Source organism: Cricetulus griseus, chromosome 3 (genome assembly GCF_003668045.3).
Source record: "Cricetulus griseus strain 17A/GY chromosome 3, alternate assembly CriGri-PICRH-1.0, whole genome shotgun sequence".
Lineage (NCBI taxonomy): Eukaryota > Metazoa > Chordata > Mammalia > Rodentia > Cricetidae > Cricetulus > Cricetulus griseus.
In genome coordinates this window covers 34671855-34692428 of record NC_048596.1, presented here as the reverse complement: position 1 = coordinate 34692428, position 20574 = coordinate 34671855, and the positions used below count along the sequence as shown (strand labels likewise).

General features: G+C 43.7%; 1 protein-coding gene across 7 annotated transcripts in view; it reads left to right on the top strand.

The window, feature by feature from the left end:
• Positions 1 to 20574, top strand: part of LOC100770307 (probable global transcription activator SNF2L2) — a 171661-nt gene that overhangs the window by 79735 nt on the left and 71352 nt on the right. For all 7 annotated transcript variants that reach the window (XM_027406479.2, XM_027406478.2, XM_027406477.2 and 4 more), the window contains 4 exons: positions 9986 to 10093; positions 11185 to 11271; positions 16420 to 16466; positions 18550 to 18716. In XM_027406479.2, the coding sequence (XP_027262280.1) occupies positions 9986 to 10093; positions 11185 to 11271; positions 16420 to 16466; positions 18550 to 18716 (409 nt within the window). The remainder of the gene's footprint in view (positions 1 to 9985; positions 10094 to 11184; positions 11272 to 16419; positions 16467 to 18549; positions 18717 to 20574) is intronic.

Genomic DNA, 20574 nt, shown 5'->3' with positions numbered 1-20574 from the left:
CTGTCTTTTGTAAGGCAGGAGTTGGCAAATGACTGGGCAGAGTTGATCACTTTGCTATGATGTAATTTTATACCTTAATTCCTTATTCATTAATAGTCATAAAAAATTAAAAATAGAGATCTTATACTATGCTTATCTTAGTAAAAGTCTAAGCATGTATTTTTACTTTGTTAGTGAATGCATCTTGGGGATCAAGTGCTATTATTATTCCCTTCACCTTCCCGTGGTCTTGACCTCTGGGTAATAGAGATGCTCTGTGTGTGTTGCTATCCGTGGATGTCTTTCTAGGTATCCAGGTCTTTAAAGGCAACCATTTTCCCTTGTCCTGGAGGCTGCTTGGTGGAGTTGAAACTGTTGACTCTGCCCATCAGTGGATTCAGGACCCCCTGCATTCTCCATTGCTTATGATGTGAATGTTGGCAAGTCATTTAGGCCAGGTGGCCCATTGGTCTCATTAGTGACCAGGAAAACATGTAACATCTGCCTCACAGGACTACTGTGAGCTCTAGGTGCTAGCACATGAGCACAAACCTGGTACAATTTCTGCTGTCCTGGTGTTTTGTTTTTGTTTTGTCCTTGAGTGTCTATTGTTCTCCAGGTTTCTGTTGTTGATGGAAGCTCAACTCTCTTGCCCATCTGAAGTCTTTCCTCACCATTCTCTGTCTTGACTGTGTTTTCCATAGCCCTCTTTCATCTCTACCTGTGAACCACCTAGAGCATTTACGTGGCTGTTGTTGACCCAGTTCAATCCCTATTCTCTACTTTCATTACATTGTTAGTACCTTTTTTTTTTTTTTAAACCTGGGGAAAGTTGGAACTTTAACCATCTTCCTTGGGGGTGAGGAGTTTTTCTACTACCTCTTGCTTTCATTACAGCAGAGTGTGTTATGTCTTACATGGCCTGAGCTGAAAAAAAGCTAAATCCATCTATAGTGTTTTATTCTCAAACGTTTTCATGAAGAAGGGTCAGGGAAGTGCATTTTAATCTTAATTTTCATTTACAGCTAGTAAAGTTTCTATATAGAACTGTACTCCTTTTACTTTACAGTTCTGTGGTCTAAGCAAACATCTACTTCACTGTGTTCAGAACCAAACTACTCCACTGTTCCCTCACCTAACCTCCTCTCTTTTGCGTAGCTATGCCAGTATTGTTTTGTACCCCGAGTACAGTACTGCCATGCTCACTATCTTCCCTCCCTGTGCTTAGCCTCATGTGGCCCCTGAGATGTTCTCTGACCCTGAAGAATGCCAGTTGAGTGAAAGCAGAGTGAGTCACTGCTTGCTGCTGGGTTTGAAAGTCACCCAAGTCAACCCACAGTGGGTTGTTTTTGTTAGTTGTTATCTTAGTGTGGGTGGGTGAGGGTGGGTGGGCGTGAATGCCCCCACATGAGTTTCTATGTACCACATGATACAGGTACTTAGGAAGACCAGAAGAGTGGTTCAGATTTTCTGGAACTGGTGTTTGTGAGCTGCTGCCCAGTGTGGGTGCTGGGAACAAACCTGTGCCCCTCTGTGGGAGCAGTAAATGTTCTAACTGCTGAGCCATCTCTCCAGCCCCTGATGATCTGAGTCGAGCTGCTTACACATCTGCATTCAGGCTTTTGTGTGACATAGTTTTGTTTCACTTGAGTAAGCACCCAGAGGCATGATTACTAGGTTATTTGGTTAATGAATGGTTTATAAGGGTCTTATAAAACCATGTGTTCTCAGTCCCTTTCGTGCTTGGTAGTCCTACCGTGAGGAAGCATTCCAGTTCTTCCTCATGCTCATCAGTGCTTGGTGTTGCCAGATGTGTTTTTATTGTCATTGCTGTTGGTTTTCATGTTTCAGTAGGTATGAAGTTGTATCTTTAATTCCATTTCTTTGATATTACACAGTGTTGAGTTGAGTATCTTTGCATACACACTTGGGGGACACTAAAGGCAACTCCGGCTGGGCGTTGGTGGCGCACGCCTTTAATCCCAGCACTTGGGAGGCAGAGGCAGGCAGATCTCTGTGAGTTCGAGGCCAGCCTGGTCTCCAGAGCGAGTGCCAGGACAGGCTCCAAAGCTACACAGAGAAACCCTGTCTCGAAAAACCAAAAAAATTAAAAATAATAATAATAAAAATAAGGACAACTCTGTTGCAGAGGAAAGTCAGCTCTCATAATGGGCTAATGGAATACCTAATGAGCAGGGGAATACACTGTGCCCCTGGCCTATGGCAAAGGCCACTTCTCATATTCAGGAAAGAGCCAGTTCAAAGAATAGGAATTATGTAAGGCTACTTAAACTAAATGACAACATAATTCTTTATTGAGCTCCCATTGATGTTGTCTGTGCTGATTCTTTTTCTTTGTGAATGCATAGTCTTAAGACTAGTGATGCAGTTGGCTGTGTGTACAGTGGCATCTCTGGGTGTGCACATGTGCATGTTCAGTGTCTGAAGTTAATAAGAGAACTTGGACCAGCTAGCATCAATCTTAATTTTTTTAATACATAATTTGTGTAGAGCATAGGAAAAGCTTTGTGTCAATGGAAAACTTGTGCATTCATTATATAGAAGCTGGGGATGCTTCATAGAATTAATTAATCATCACGACATCTCTCATGTCTTGGATTCCAGGACCTGAGACCTTCATTAGTTGAATTGTTTGTTGAAAACTCTCAGTTTACCACATTATGTCTCACACCAGCCCAGGTTCATTGTTCTAATGGTCTGTCCTTTTGGAATGAAAATTTTGAGTGAAGAGCAGTCCACAGGCAGGAGCTCTGAGGAAAGCTCGAGCTCTACTGACTTGAATGGGGGCAGGAATTAAAATAGGTGTTGGGGGCCTGTCCCGCGCCCGCTCTGTATTTCTCGCCAGCAAGAAATCATACGCAGGACACTCGGATCCTTCTGCAGGAAAGCTTTAATGCGTCTTGAGAGGAGAGCATAAGCTTACCAGAGCGGAGACACTGAGCCAAGAATCCCGTCCCCTAATAAAGGCTGGCAACCGCCGCCTCGGACGTGTCACCCCATGATTGGCTGTAGCTCATCCGGCCATATGACGCCACGGAATAGGCAGAGATCAAGGAATGGAAATTTACCCAGCGCCTGCGCAATAATCTTGTTTACATTCGGTGCCTGCCGGATGCAGGCGCCATCTTGTAATGGAGAATGCAGGGACGGCTCCCTACAGATCCCCCTTTTTTTATTAATTAATGATAAGGCTTTATATTTTTACAAGCAAATAGGTCACCCATATGTTGAGGGATAGAGGCAGAGGTTGTACCTTCCCAATCAAATATTAAGACTGTGTACGGGAGTCGCAACTAGGCTGTTAGCTTGACCCGAAGCACTCTCGACCTGTCCTCTGCCGTTTTTCTGGGAAAGGGAGACTAGGGCAGGCAACCCTTATGCAGGACAACGTACCTCCCAGAGAAGCCTGTATAATAGGCAACTCTGTGCGATGCCTATGCTCAGCATCCCTCATGGGCTGCTCAAGCCAGGCACTCTACCCTGTGCAATGAGCCCAGGCTCCGGGTGTGCAAGAGCTGTCTGGCCAGCGGCCTATTGCTTCCTTGTTCCAAAGCTACAAGCGCTTGGGCGATAACCACCTTGTCTCTCTTAGTTTGAGCCCTGAGCTTACAGACCAGCCAGAGAAGCAACATCAATCCGCAGCAAACGGCTGCACCAAACAATCCCACCTCCACCCATTTCCTTAAAATAGGAGACAGCTGAAGCAATCCATGATGACAGTCCCTCCGTCAAGGACAGGAGTTAATCTGGATAATAGCGGCTCTCAACTCCCGGGGAGAGGGTGGAGTTCCGACTTTTGAGGGTCCAAAGAGGCTCTTCGGGTGAGTCTTTCCGGGATCCACAGGGGATTCTCTTCATCCTGTGGAAAAACACATATCGCTCCCCTGGATCTTATGAGAATAGGATCCGGGCCTCTCCAAAGACCAGTTAAGACATCTTTCCATTTTACCATCTCCTCTGAGGTATGACGCTTGGCCGCTGTATGGCCCTGAGCGTCGGTGTTTAGAAAATTAAGGGTAAAGAGTGCCATGGATATTGTAACTCTTGGCACCGAGGGTAAGGATGCTCCCATTCCCTCCTTTTGTTTGATTAAATAAGACTTAAGTGTGCGATGGGCACGTTCCACAATGCCTTGTATAAGGTAGGCCAGTTAGATGGGTAATTTCCATCTGTCTGTAGAAGTGTTGGAACTTTTGAGAGGTATAAGCCGGCCCATTATCTGTTTTTAAGAAGCATACAGGTGGCTAGGTAAAGTCTTATTTTTGTAATACAGCTGAACTTTCTTAAACAGTAGCTTAACTTCTTTCTGAGGCAGGGTTTTTTTTGTGACTTTGGAGCCTGTCCTTGAATTTGATCTGCCAGACCAGGCAGGCCTTGAACTCATAAAGATACTCCCGAGTGCTGGGATTAAAGGCGTATGCCGCCAACGCCCAAAACTTAAAGGCGTGTGTCACCAACACCCTGAGCTTAAAGGTGTGTGCTACCAACATAATAGATTAGCATCTTTTATAAAAACAAGAACTTTACATTGTCAGGCTTTGCTTAAAAATTCTAAATTGAAGCTCTTTAAGTATAAACATTAATAAAATCAAACATTTGAAAACTGGTTTTAAAAAGAAATTTAAATTTCCTTAAGGTCTTTCTGTAATATATAGAAGCATTAACATTTTAAATCTTAACTGAAAAACTTGTTTCTAAGATGGTACCTCTGATTTCCATGCGGTAACCTTTAGTTAAGATGGCGGTCTAAGTATCCTTTTTTTAACTTTAGCAAAATGGCTACCGTCAGTCATGTGACCAGCTACAAAATGGCCGTACCAGGAAATAGAACATTTTAAAACAAGCATACATAAATTACTTGAGCAACTTTAGGATATGAGGCTTTTCCCAGGCATCCCAGGCCTCCAAGTAGTGTTGAATAACATGCATGGCCTTTTCCCCTATCAAAGACTGGGAAAGCCATCTGTAATTTTCTCTGCTCCTCTGATGGTAAAAAGGAGTCGGTACCAAATTTTTGTTGTAACTCATATAATGGGGGTGCTGATGGAAGCACACCCGCTGGATTAATAGGCGATGGCCTCATATTTGTCTTTATTCTTGGCAGCCGATATCTACTGGGGTGGTATCGTGCTGCCTCTTTTTCTAGCTCTGTTTCCTTGCTAGAGTCTAAAATCTCAGAGTCTGAGCTGTTAGCTCCAAGGCCTCTAGTTTCATTGTAGGGCAGAGGCTAGGTTTTGAGTCTTTATTTCTCTTAAATTTACCGTGATGTGACCGGTTATTCCCTATTTTCTCTTTCTCCATTTTTGTTTCTTTTTCATCTAGCTGAGCTGTTTCCTCTAAAACTTTATCTCTTGAGCTTTTAGAGTCATCAGAGCTATCAAGATTTAAAGCTTTAAACTTATTTACAGAATCATCTAACAAATTATTCACTCCCTTGTCAGTAGACATCCCAGGAGGTCCTTTTTTTTTATTTATTGTTTCTCTTAACAAATTATTCACTCCCTTGTCACTAGACATCCCGGGAGGTCCTTTTTTCTTATATTTTATTGTTAGGCGCGCCCCATCTCTCATCACATTCGGTTTCTGACATGTAATTCTGGACTTCTTTAAGATTGTTACAACAGTGAGAAAAGTCAAAATAGCTCCTAGTAAAAGCATAGAAGCCTCTATATTAACCTCCCACAATAGCAACATTCCCAAGCCAAAGTCCAGAAAAAACATACCTCTCCGAATTTACCACCCTGCAGTTCTGAATCCGCCTCGTTAGAGGGGTCTCCGAGGTGCTGGAAATGTTCACATGTTCCCGGGTTTCGGCACCATATGTCCCGCGCGCTCTCTGTATTTCTCGCCAGCAAGAAATCATACACGGGACACTCGGATCCTTCTGCAGGAAAGCTTTAATGCGTCTTGAGAGGAGAGCATAAGCTTACCAGAGCGGAGACACTGAGCCAAGAATCCCGTCCCCTAATAAAGGCTGGCAACCGGCGCCTCGGACGTGTCACCCCATGATTGGCTGCAGCTCATCCGGCCATATGACGCCACGGAATAGGCAGAGATCAAGGAATGGAAATTTACCCAGCGCCTGCGCAATAATCTTGTTTACATTCGGTGCCTGCCGGATGCAGGCGCCATCTTGTAATGGAGAATGCAGGGACGGCAGGGGGCCCTTAGACAACATAATCAGTAGATTCACTTGTGGGAACCCATTGGGCCCTTCACTAACACAGACTCCTTGAAGTCAGTGCCTCAGTTGTTCTTAGAACTTGAATTATCAAAGTTCCCGTAGCTGTCAGACTATCTCTTGGCAAGGGACATCCCTTTTCAGAAGTCACCAGCTTTACTTTTTGGACCTGTGTGTTTAGAGGAACTCTCACAGACTGCTTTACTTGAGTGCCGTTGCATCTGGGGAGGGTGAGCTCAGACCCAACCCAGTTGAAATGGCCACCACTATTGGGATTCTTCAGTTTGTCCATTTTCTCTGTCTGTAGCTATCAGTTGGTTCCTCTGCACAGTTCCTTGCACTCAGCACAAATAAAATGTTTAACCTCAGAAATGGAAGATATGATATGATTGGTTGACATCAGATATGTTCATACCAAATACTGGTGTTGCAATGGGAGGCAGCTTCACCCAATTATCAAAGTGAATGACCCTGCCTTTCAGTTGCTTTAAGGAAGGGGTCTCCAGTGCCCATATGTGGGAGTAGCAGCAGGGTATGCAGAGGGTGCTCAATTATAAGCCACTGGAGTGTAGAATGATGTTGGGGTGGCTATGTATATTTGTGTTTCTCTTAGAATAAAAACATTAAGCTCTGTAGATCTGCAGTATGCACAGTGACACTGATAACAGATAGTATGTATGCCTGCCACAAGGTCACTCCTGGACTTGGATGGTCATAGAGGAGGTGTGGATTGGATCCTCCCAGTAGAACATCTCAGTGTCTGGTCGTTCTTACTTGCCTGTGTGCTCAGGCTCAGAAGCCTGTTGTGATGGCTTCTGAGTCTCCCTTTGTCTGCAACAGTGGACTTTGTGTGATCTGATTTTTTTTTTTTTTTTTGCTTCAAAGTGTTGGGGATTGAGAATCAGGAGCTCACACGTGCTGGGCACCTGCTCTAACTGAGCTGTATCTCCAAACCTGGTCTGATTTTTAACTGGGCTAATACCTGTGGACCCTAGAGGATTGACAAGAATCTGCCAAGGAGTCGAGGTAGAAATGTGGAATAGTGTGAGTACGGAGCAGTGAGAAGAAAGCCATGAGGTTTCTTCTGTATTCTTCATCAGGTTTCCATTAGCTGCTCGTAGAGTAATCAGGTTGGAACTGATAAAAAAAAAAAAAAAAACTTTAGATATCATCATACTGGCATCATTATATAAGGATGCAAAGTATCGATCTTTAACTTTGTCCCACTGCACTATGGACCTCAACTCTTATCTTGAAATGTTAATATTAGTACATGTGTATAATCCTTCTTAACAAAATTTACAGCCATATATTGCAAAGATGAGTTTTGTCACCAAACAAGGTCCAGGGCCATTTTCTTTGAGGGACATGATGGAGGAGGAAATTGTTTTTGATTGAGAGGGCTCTTAGGGGATATTTTCAAAAATTACATTTATTTATTTGGTACATGTGTGTACACACCCATGTGCATATGATATGATGGAACTTCATCCATACATGTCATGGTGCCTGTGGAGGTCAAAAGATAACTTTCAGGAGTTGGTTCTCTCCTTGTACAATGTGGATCTCAGGGACCGCCTTCAAATCATCAGACTTGGAGGCAAGCACCTTTCCCTTCTGTGCCATCTCATTGGTCTTGGGGGAAGATCTTGGGTAACAAGAGATTTGGTCCTTGGATCTCACTAGCTTTTCTTAACCCTCTTGATGCAAGGGAGGAGGCCTTGGGTGTCTTCTTTCCCGTGTAGCTAGGTAGTCCTCTAGAGCAGTGGTTCTCAAAAGTGTGGGTTACAAGCCCTTTGGGAGTCTCATATCAGATATCCTGCTTGCTTATCCACTAACAGTAGCAAAATTACAATCAGGAAGCAGTAATGAAATAATTTTATGGTTGGGGTGAAAATCACCCCAGCGTGAAGAGCTGTATTAAAGGGTCGAAGCATTAGGGAAGTTGAGAACCACTGCTCTAGAGGGTCTTCTCTCTGTTTGGATGCTTGGCAACCTGTCTCCATGGTATCAGCAGGCTGCCTCCCTCTTCCTGAGTGGCAGCTGACTGACAGGTAGAAAGTTCTGTCCTTGACTCTGGATCTTCCATCTCCTGGCACACCTTTAAAAAACACCAGCTGTGTCCTCTTTACTCAGGAAAGTGTGAATGAGGCAGCGGAGAGGTGGCACCAGGCAAGCGCGAACACCAGGCCGTGCCTGTGAACCAGTCTCATTGCTCATGCTTAGCGTGAGTCTGAAAGAGCAGACATATTTTGAGCTTGGAGCAAACCTCCTGGATGCTTGGGTTCTTTGTCTGTGAAACGAGCAGACTAAATGTGACCACCCCATGCAGACTTTGTAGGGATTAAATGAGAAAAGGCACATCAAGCACTTGGCATAGACCTCAAGACTGGCCCTTGATGCCATCATTGTTAAACCACTTAAAGTCTGAACTTAACATTTTTTCTTCACCACAATCAAATTTTTGTTGCAAGTTGAGAGCTCTTGAAAAGATAGGGTAGTGGTAATTCCTATGCAGTGAATGTGTGGAGGAAAAGATCCCACTATGTCCGTTAAATATGTGTAATCTGTGTCAGTTATACCTCAGGAAGACTGCACAGCACAAGAAAATGTTTAAAGAAAAGGAGAATAAAGAGAAGACATGAGCAAATAGGCAAAGCACAAAGCCTACGTTCGGTGTGTACTGACTTGATAAATTTAAAAAATTTGTGTTTCCGCTCTTACCTGAAAGGTTATTAACTGGCCTGATGGGTTACCCCATTTAGCTAACTTTCATGCAAAAAAGTAAGCCTTCCTTCCTGTAGTTGCCTAGTGTAAAGAGACACCCAGGTGTGCCTGCCAGGCCTTGGGCTCCTTTTAAGTTACAGCTGAGTGAATTTTAAGCTTCTCTTCATCTGTGACCTTCTCTCTCTGGCCCTCACAGCTGAAGACATTTGTACACAGCTGATTAGACACCAGGCAGTTGGCCGATTTCCTTTAGTCACATTCTTAGATATCCAGGTGGTCATCTGGCATTTGCTTTGAAATGTGTGTGTTTATATTCCTGTGACTAAGGGAGAATGGCCATAGAAGTACATCTTGTTGTCTGCACTCGGAGGATGCTAAAGGCTTGCAAGTGTGTGATAGACTGTGGGCGTGTGAATCCTTTTAAGTTGCACTTTGTTTTATCAAAACTGAACACACAGGGGACCCTGTCCTGCTTCAGACAGCTATGAGGTTGTAGAAGTTGTGTCCTGCTGTGAGTTAATTCTTCTTAACCTCTTATCTTCACAGTGGTATATCCTATCATTTCCCCAGAGTAGAGGTTAATGACAGTCAACCTAGGTCTGTTATAAATCTTACTACCAGATGACTGCTGGTGTGGTGGCATGTAGCCAGTTAAAGATGTTTTACCAAAAAAAAAAAAAAAAATAGGATCTGGGGGCAGTCACTTGTTTTCTCTTGAGCTCATAAGGAAGTATACAGGATCAAGAAGCAGGAGTAATATTAAAAATTCACTGTAAGGAACATTTTTATATAGCACAGTTGGCAAGCCACTCCCTGTCTCAAATATGAGATCAAGAAATTTTAGGAATCGGCACCTTACATTTTCTACATGCAGCCTTATAAAGGACTTAGCATTGTCATGGTTCTTTTGACCCTGGGGACTCTGGTCTGCTCTGTGGCCCTGTCCTAGCTCTGCCTGAATCCTGGAAGGGGAATCAGATGTGCTTCCAGGACTGGCCCCAGCAGCCCCTTCTCCACTGCCTTCTTCAAGCAGCCACTTGCTTTCCTGTGCTTATCCATATCCTGCTCTGTCCCCAGGTTGAGTATGTGATCAAGTGCGACATGTCAGCTCTGCAGAAGATTCTGTATCGTCATATGCAGGCCAAGGGGATCCTCCTCACTGACGGTTCTGAAAAAGATAAGAAGGTATGTTGCAAAGGCCGGGAGACTCAAGTATTGCAGAATGTCTTCTCATCTTCTCCTGGCTGCAGCCTTGAGCATTTCCAGGAAGCCTTCCTGTGAACAGTGGCTTGTTCCTGGAAAGCACTGGATCTTTGGGATGGCAGCAGTAGCTGCCAGTGCCATCATTACCCTGTTAACTACATTGGAGTGGGACAAAAGCGGGTCTGTGCCCCGCTAGTGTTTCTGTTATCAAAGACTTAACCACTCATGATAGCTCAGCAGAAAATTCAAGGTGCCCAGTGTTGGGTGGTATTTTAGGACATTTTAAAGTCCAGTTTCTCTCCTTAGCATCCTTTGTGCATGGTCTACCAGAATCCTATGTATAATCCTATGAGTCTTTCTTTGTCCCACCAGCCAAGCTCCCAAATAGTGACACAGAGACTTATGATTAATTCTTTCACCTAGGCTTGTTTTCAACTAGCTCTCACAACTTAAATTAGTCCATATTTTTATTCATCTACATTCTACAGCATGGTTAAACTCTGTCCCATTCTGCATCTGGCTGGTTTCTCTCCTCTGCCTAAATGTATTTCAGGGTTCCTCTTTGCCTGGCAGTCCCGCCTATCTCTCCTGCTTAGCTATTGGCCATTTAGCTCTTTCTTAAACCAATCAGAAGTACCTTAGCCAGAGACACATCTTTATAGTGTTAACAAATATTCTGCAACACCTATGGACAGTACTGACACAAAGCCATCATCTTGAATTGATTTTGTAAGATTTACTTTTCTGTAGGATAAGTTAATCACAAGGGCAACACTATGTCTGATCCAGAGATGTCTAAATGACACCCTGAACTCTGGGTTCAAGGTGTGTAGGTACTAAAATGAGGTAGGACACTGTGTTCTTTCTATACGTTAGTCAGTCTGTCAGTCCTTTCCTCCCCCACCCCCTCTCTCTTTCTTCAATGCTAGACTTGTACTCAGACCTTTCATAAGCTGGGCACAGGCTCTACCAGTGAGCTACAGCCTTGGTCTTGAAGCCTAGTTTTTAAAAGCTTGAAAATACTTGATCAATGAATAATTAATTCCATTCTTTTCATTGTACTTTTTGCTCAGGGGAAAGGAGGTGCCAAGACGCTTATGAACACTATCATGCAGCTGAGAAAAATTTGCAACCACCCATATATGTTCCAGCACATTGAGGTGAGTCTATATCTTGTATTTATTTAGAAAGGCAAACCCCCAAATATGTGTACCACATATGTGGGGCTGTCCAGCCGGCATGGTTCAGCTTTTCTGGTAGAATTAATAGACCTGTTTCCTAGGTGTGGATGCACTTTGGCACTGACTGCCTGAGCAGCTGAAATTTTATAACTAAGAGTTTAAAGTAGTGAGGAAATGTTGGGAGCGCCGGCTCATTATGTGGATTTGGGTAAATGCTGTGAATTACCTTGTTACTGTTGGAGCTCTGAAATTGAAGATAATGACAGATGCAGCCAGCTTCCTCTGAAGGGTGCTGGGAGAAATACTTAAATAATGTGTTTATAGATATTGAAGAGAATGATGTTCTTGAAATATTATGCTTGTGAGAGATGCTGGCTTTAGCCTATGGAATAGATTGATATTTTTTTCCTGCCTGTTTTCTATCATGATGATGTGGATTGTTGCTTTGCTCTGATGCTAAGGTCTCTAGAACACTGTTTATAGATCATAGGACATTTTTTTCTCTGCTCCATGTGAATGAAATTCCTTCATTGACAAGTTTCAGTCTAGTGGAGCAGTTGGCTTCAGCAGAAGTATCAAGAAGCCACCTTCACCATCTGCAGAACCACATGGGCCTAAGACAGTTGATATCACAAGGGCCACTGCCTACTATAAACTAAACAAGAGAAAAGGCCAAGAGGAAAAGCGCTGTAGGGCTATAGTCTATTTAAACAATTGACAGAACCTTCCAGACAATAAAAGCTGTCCTGATTTGCAGGACAAAATGAGCTGAAATATTCTTAGCTTTGAGTATTCCTGTCACCCCATTCCAGCCTATTTTGGCATTCATGCATGTTGGATCAGTTGAAACTTTCTTACTACCCCTCCCCATATTACAGGCCCATCCTGGCACCACTATGGTCTTCAAGTCCTTAGGAAAGCGCTTCTGTAGATATAAGAGGGAGAATCCACAGGGAAGGAAGAAGATCCTTACATGGATCAGAGAGTGTCTGTGGATGTATGAGAAAGCATTTTGTATATAGAGTGTCCAAGGACATAGGAAGAGCATCTTCCTATGGGCAGAGTGAGATCATCCACACATATAGGTGAACATCTATGGATGGAGGGAGAGTGTCCATAGACACAAGGAGATCATCCAAGGACAAAGGGAACTGTCCATAGACACAGAGCATCTGTGAACAAAAGGAGAACATCCAAAAACATTAGGAGAGCATCTTTGATCACAGGGGTAGAGTTCTGATATATAGAAGACCCTCTGTAGATACCAGGAGGACTTCTGTTGTTAGAGATATCTATGGATAGAGATCCGAGGACAGAGGAGGGTATGCATACTTGTAAGGAGTACATCCATGATCCCAGGGGTAACATCCTGAGATACAGGGATAGCATTCATAGACAGGGAGAGCATACATAAGGGAACTGTTGACCTTAGGAGGGATATGACAGAAGGGAGAATATCCATACATTCAGAGAGAGTACCCATAGACATGGGAGTATCTGCTTGCTAGATAGAGTACTTTTAGACTGTGTTGCTAGTTTTATGTCAACTTGTCACAGCTGTAGTCATCTGACAGGAAGGATCCTCCATTGAGAAAAATGCCTCTTGAATATCTGGTTATAGGCAAGCCTGTAGTACATTTTCCTAATTAACGATTGATGGGAGAGGGTCCAGTGTATTGTGTGTGGAGACATTCCTGGGCTGGTGGTCCCAACTACTATAAGAAAGCAGGTTGATAAAGCCATGAAGAGCAGGCCAGTAAGCATCACCCCTCCATGGCTTCTGTATGCACTCCTGCCTCCAGGTTCCTTCCCTGTTCGAGTTCTTGTCTTGCCTTCCCTCAATGGATTGTGATTCAGGATATGTAAGCCAAATAAATTCTCTGTTCCCCAAGTTGCTATTGGTCATGGTGTTTCATCACAGCAATATTAACTCTAGCTATGACATGGATGCCGGGGTGAGTATGTGACAGAGAGGACAGAGAACATGTGGGGATGCAGATGAGAGTATTTATGGACATAAGGGACAATATCCCTAGAAATAACAGAGTGTCCATATGCAATAGCAGGGTGTCTAGATACAGGAGACCATGTCCATCAAGCGTTACACAGCATAGTTGAGACAGAGCTCCAGGATAAGGAGGGGATGTGTTTATAGATCTGAACAAAATTTGAACTCTGTGAACACTTTTAAAAGTTCTACTGACAAGCTGTAGCTGTTTAGATATTCAGATGAAGGACAATCCATTATTGCAATGGTGAGATCCTCTCTCAGGCTGCTTTGTCACTGTGACTGGGTGGGGCAAGTCTTGACCCTCTAAGCTGTCTCCTGCCTTTGTACTGAGAGAAAGAGATTCTAGGTCTGGTGGGTGGATCAACTTTGAAAATTAATTTTTTTTTGCACGCCTTTAATCCCAGCACTTGGGAGGCAGAGGCAGTCGGATCTCTGTGAGTTCAAGACCATCCTGGTCTACAAGAGCTAGTTCCAGGACAGCCTCTAAAACCACAGAGAAACCCTGTCTCAAACCCCCCCCAAAAAAAATATGTATATGAGTGTTTTTCCTGCATGCCTGTCTGTGCATTACTTATGTGCCTGGTGGTCCTGGAAGCAAGAAGAGGGTGTTGGATCCCCTGGAACTGGAGATACAGATGTTTGTGAGCTGCCAAGTGGGTGCTGGGAATAGAACCTGGGTCCTCTGGAAGAGCAACCAGTACTCTGAACTGAGAGGGCCTTCTCTCCAACCTTTTGAGTCAACACAAAGGTTAGAATACACGAAGTAGCTCATTAAAAAAATCACATTAAGTAGATGGAAGGTAGTGTACTGGGATAGGGAGCAGGGCAGCATAAGAAATAATTTCTTTCTTTCTTTCTTTCTTTCTTTCTTTTTTTTTTTTGGTTTTTCGAGACAGGGTTTCTCTGTGTAGCTTTGAAGCCTATCCTAGCACTTGCTCTGGAGACCAGGCTGGCCTCGAACTCACAGAGATCCACCTGCCTCTGCCTCCCGGGTGCTGGGATTAAAGGCAAGCGCCACCAACGCCCAGCAAGAAACAATTTCTAATGGTGCAATGCTTACATTGTGGTTAACTTTTCACCTACCCTCCTATTCCTAAAGCAGTTTTGAGATATTATTCTTTCCTATAAAGAACTGTGGTGTCTTAGCAATTATGAAATAGCATGTCATTCTTCCTTCATGTAGGGCCATTTGGGAAGGAAGGGGAATTTATCTCTCTGGGTATCTGGAGCTCCAAGAAGAAGAGTAGTGTGGGGAGGTTCTGGGCAGATGTTCTCCATTGCCTGCTTGTTTGCACTTTAAATGGCTGTCTGTGAATAGACAGACACACTGCATGGGTACTTGTTTATACAACAGTTTCGAGGACGGTCCTAGAAACCAGAGCCTGCAGTTGTCACTGACTCTGTCTTAGTTAGGGTTTTATTAATGTGAAGAGACACCATGACCACAGCAACTCTTATAAAGGAATAGAAAACATTTCATTGGAAGGGCTTGCTTAAAGATTCAGAGGTTCAGTCCATTATCATCATGATGGGAACATGGCAGCATGCAGGCAGATGTTGTGCTGGCTACATCTTGACTGAAATTCACAAGAAGTCAACTGTCACACTGAGGGAAGCTTGAGCAAAAGAGACCTCAAAGCACACCCCAACAATGACATACTTCCTTCAACAAGGCCATGCCTCCTCATAGTGTCATTCCCTTTGGGGGTCATTTTCTTTCAAACCACCACATTCCACTCCCTGGCCCCTAAAGGCTTATAGTTATATCATAATGCAAAAAAATGCATTCAGTCCAACTCCAAAAGTCCCCATAGTCTATAACAGCCTCAAACTTGTTTTGAAGTCCAAAGTATCTTCTGAGACGCATGGCAATCCCTTAACTGTAACTCCCCTGTAAAAATCAAAAAGCAGATCATATGCTTCCAATATATAATAGCACAGGATATACGTTACCATTTCAAAATTCAGGGAAGGGGACATAGTGAGGAAATACTGGACCAAAGCAAGACCAAAAACCAGCTGGGCAAACTCCAAAGTCTGCATCTCCATGTCTGATGTCAAGAAGCTATTCAGATCTCCAACTCTGTTCAGCTTTGTTGATGGCAACACACTTCTTTCTCTTGGGCTGGTTCCACTCCCTCTTAGCAGCTCTCCTCAGCAGGTATTCCATAGCTCTTCAGCATCACGACTTCACACATGGCCTCTCTACTAGGCCTCCATTCAGGGACACCCTGACACATGCCTGTCCACAGCGGTATTCCTTAGGCATGGAGGCAATTTCCATAACCCATTTCTTCTATCCTTAACTCTAAAGCCAGAACCACATAGCTGGAGCTGCCAAGTTCTGCTGTGTTCTGGGGCTGGAACATGGCCCCCTTGTTCAATTACATCTTCACCAGCTTTCTGTTTTCCACCTTCAGTGCCAGATTATAGGGGCCAATTACATTGAAACTACCACAGACTCTGGCTATTATAGGCTCAAGATGCTGTGCATGTTTGCCAATTTTCTGCTTTGTGTTCCACACACCGGGTAGAGATACCAGATAATTCCACAACCCCCAGTTTTGAGACTGGAGTTATCTCTCTTAGGACCTTCAAACCTGAGAAATGAAAACCATGTTTTATTTTGAGCAGGGGTCTCTCTGTGTGGCCTACACTGGTCTAAAACTCCCAGCCTATGTGTGGAACTGTATTAAAAGGGTTGCAGTGTTAGGAAGGTTGAGAACCACTGGTCTAGTATGGTTAGGGCTTTATTTGTAAAGAGAAAAGGGAGGCCTGAGAGGGAGTCAGTGAATGTTATATAATGGCTATTATTTCTATTGCTTGCTGTTGCTGTGTTATGTTTACGCTTACACGATAGTTGTGATGGGCTTGCATTAAACTCTGTCTTTTACTTGGACTTGTGGGTGGATTCCCCAGAAAGAGCTCCAGGTTCAGCTCCTAGCCAAGGCATGCTCAGGCACTCTCCAATGGAACAGAAAGGGACCTCAGAGACCTGAGTTTCTGATTCGCTCTCTGGGGATCGTTTGATTTGCTTTGACTGAGCTTTAGACATACTAGAGAAACCAAAAAGTTAACGATTGCATATTAAAGTCACATTCTTCTCTCTTTTCAAGGAATCCTTTGCTGAACACCTGGGCTATTCAAATGGGGTCATCAATGGGTAAATCCTTTTTTATTTCGCCCCCCCTTTCAAGATGCATTGCTTTTGGCCTTATCTAACCTCTTTCTGTAGCATCCAGCCTCCTTAGCCCTCCTTGCTCCCCTGCAGAGGGACAGAAGTTGCTAGGCAAAATGAGAGCAGCATTCCCTTGTAGTTTCCAAGCATCAGTTTCAGGTTGCCCTAAGCAAATGTCTACTCAAAGGACATAGATCTCATTTAAGAGACTTACCAGTGCTTTCACATTCTAAAAACATTGTTCCAGTCTCTGAGTGCGGGGTGACCGCTAACCTAAAATGTAACTTGGGCTTGGAGAGGTTTTTTTCCCCTACTAATTTACTGTGGATGGTTAGCATTCACATGCATGAAAGAAAATGCCTCATCTGCCATAAGTAGACGATCCGTTTCAAGTCAATTTCTGGAGTATGATCTAAGATGGATTTTTTTGTTGTTAACATGAACATAGGACAGAGACACACCTTGCAGCAGAGAAACAATGAAGCACACCCCACACAAAATGTGTTGTGCCTCACCCCATGAGAAATAAATTATTAGGGTGTGTGTGTCCTTGTTGAATCCCAGGGTCAGGCAGGGTCAATAGGAACTGGATCCCACTGGGATTAGGGCCAGTTAGCACTTCAATTGTCCTCTGGGTCTTGAGGCCACTCCTGCTTCTGCCAGCATGGCCAGAGGTACAGGGGAACATGACTCTCAAGGGACAGGTCTCAGAATAAGTGATGGGCAGACAGGAAGATAAATGTGAAGACCGATCCTTTAGGAACAAAATGTACCATGGCGTAAATTCTGCCACCTAGCGTTACATTTTCAGTGTTGTTGACTGGGTGTGCATGGGTGACTGCTTCAAACAGTTTCAACCCTCAAAGTAAATTTTAGTATTACACAACACAGTCCTGTTGATTTCAAAACAAAAGGTTTATCAGGAAGGAAGGTCCTACTTCAGCCTTCCTACTTTCCGTAGCATCGTCTCTCTTCCCCCATCACATTTTGCCTGGCACGCCTGCAGTAAGCCAGGACCTCTTCCGAGTCCTCTCTCATACAGATGCCCATGGCAACCCTGTGAAGCAGGTTACTCAGGGTCATATTCCTGTTTCCAACACATCAGTCGTTGCCCATTGCATTGAAAACCAGAGGAGTCTGCAAAGGACTCCCCAGTACCTGCTGTCTCCCCACCTCCCAGATTTGTCCTCAAGTGCATTTGTCACTTATGCATTACGTTACATTCACCATTGCTTGGTCCTGATTCGTGAGGCATACCAGGCTCCTGTACTCCCTGGGCCTATGCATCTTCCTTTCCCTACAGTCTCCTCTCTATGTGCATGCCCTCACTTCTCACTTAGATATCTTTACACTCATTATTTCAGGGTTTAGCTAAAGTGTTCTCTCTCCAGGGAAGTCACTGACCTCACATACTCCAAGTCAGTGCTGGGCATGCTGTATCGGTAGAGGCATAATAGGAAATATTTTCACCTTTGTGAGCCGTAAAGTCTGCCGTACCTATTGACATGGCTAGTGTAGGATGGAATCAGACAAACAGAAATGCATGGGCCTGGCTGTGCTTTCTTTGTTAAGACTTCATTTCTGGAAGGACCTGACAGGGCTTTGCACACTCCGAGTGATCTCGTTGTCACTTGCTGATTGTCTTTATATTCCTGACCCCAATGTATAGTGACACAGTTTATCACTGCATGCCTGCCCACATCGTGTTGGTACCCAGCGGTACTCAATAAGTATTTAAATGAATCATGACTGTCTTAAATTAACTTAATGGCACACCATGAATAATCTTAGAGCTATGGAAAGTTCCCCCTTTTTTTTTCCTGGCACATGTCACATATGTATCATGCACACCATACCCTTCATGGGTTTTGTACGGGTGGCACTTTTTTCCCTCTAAATGCATGCATGGCTTTGGACCTGGTATCCGTTTGTTCATTCACCCTTCCATCCACAGTTCCTTATTGAATGTTTACTATGTGCAAGGCTCTATCTGCAAAGCTAAGCACTTCTGGATCTCTCAAGAAGACAGCAGTAATACTGCCTTCTTGTTTTGCATTTTTGGGTTCAGGGCTGAGCTGTATCGGGCCTCAGGAAAGTTTGAGCTACTTGATCGTATTCTGCCCAAATTGAGAGCAACTAACCACCGCGTGCTGCTTTTCTGCCAGATGACGTCTCTCATGACCATCATGGAGGATTACTTTGCTTTTCGGAACTTCCTTTACCTGCGCCTTGATGGTAAGTGCGGGAGGCGTCAGACTCAAATCACAGTATTGAAAGCGAAGAGGCCGTGACTCCTGAACTATGGTCTCAGCCAAAAAGGAGGAATAACACCAAGAAGTGGGCCTGAGGGCTGGTTGTGGGTCTGCTAGATGCAAAGTTTATGTCTTCTGATGCCCTTCACATCATGACATGATTTGCACACTTGTTTATCTCTCATAGACACCAACACAGAGTCAGAACCCTGTGTAAGTACAATTGGACAGAGCAGAAGAGCTTAACTCCTTAGTCCCAACTGTATGAGCCATGAAGTATGCTGACAAACCTTTGACATATTTTAAAGGATACACTGTATGTCTTCTCTATTCAGTAACAGTCTAATGGTTCATTTCTGAGTTTGCCATTGAGGCCTCTGTCTCTAAATAGTCTATAGGTACAAGCCACATTATTAAGAGATAAAACTTCATAGCTACCTGGATTCTGCAAACTGTCCTAATTAGGGTTTCCATTGCTGTGACAAATTGCCTCTGACAAAAAGCAACTTGAAGAGGATTGGGTTTATTTCATCTTCTAGCTTCCAGGTCACACATGGAGGAACACTCCTGACTGGCTTGCTAACTTTGCTTTCTTGTACATCTCAGGATCACTTACTCAAGTTGGCTCTGCCCATAACTCATCAACCAAGAAAATGCCTCACAGGCTTACCACAGGCCATTCTGGAATTGGCATTTTCTCAATTGAGGTTCTCTCTTCCCAAAAACCTCTAGCTTGTATCAAGTCGACATAAAGTAACAAGCACACAAGCTATTTAAAGAAGTTACCTAAATTCAAGGATGAAATTGGACTGGTCCTGGTAGTGTACAGCTTTAATCCCAGCACTCAGGAGACAGAGACAGGTGGGTCTCTATAAGTTCAAGGCCACCCTGGGCTACAAAGAGAGTTCCAGGAAGGCTAGGGCTGTTACACAGAGAAACCCTTTCTTGGAAAAAAAAAAAAAAAACAAACGCAAAACACAAAACAAACAAACAAAATAAGTGGTATGTAGGGATTAGAGCAGGTATATATGCAAGAGGCATGTGACTCTGGGTGCAGAGAACCCAGCCTCCTAATAACCATTTTTATCTGATGCAGTGTAATGTCATTGTTAATCGAGTAGGAAATTAAAATGTATATAACCTTAGAAGGTTTTGGGCTATTTTAATTCTGATGCCCCCCCCACACACACACATACGTGGTTAATTAGAAATAAATAAAGCACACTTAGCAAATGTTTTCTAACTTGAGTCTTTAGGTTCATTTTCTGTATGGCCTACCTCTTGGGGTCTTACTAAGTTAACATAAACTTTTTAGTCTTATTTAAAGTTAGTTGTGTCATCAGACACTCAATCTAAAGCCCCTTTATCCTTCATCTCCAAAGTTGCCAACTGATGAATGCTTAAGTCAGCATGAATGTGTGTCTCTAGATACTCTTATTATCTATCTCTATCTCTCTTTCATCAAATCTGAGTGGATTTTTTTTCCTCTTGGAGTGGTGCCCTCTCTCCCACTGTGGGCGTCTCCTGTAATGGCTCAGGTAAAGCAGACAGGTTTAATCCCCCCTCACTCCCCCAGCTCTAAGTTGCTAGCCACCCTGAGGTATCTGCCTAATGCTGTTGCTACTTCCTTTTGAATCTCCATGTGAGTACCCTACCCTGGGAAGGTTTGAATCTATACAACTGAAGAAGGCCTAGAAAGATGGCTCAACAATTATAAGCACTTGCTGGGTTGAGTTCCCAGCACCCACACAGCAGTTTGCAACCATCTGTAACTCTAGTGCCAAGGATTCCAGTGCCCTCTTCTGGCCTCCATGAGCACTGCACAAATGTGAGATATACTT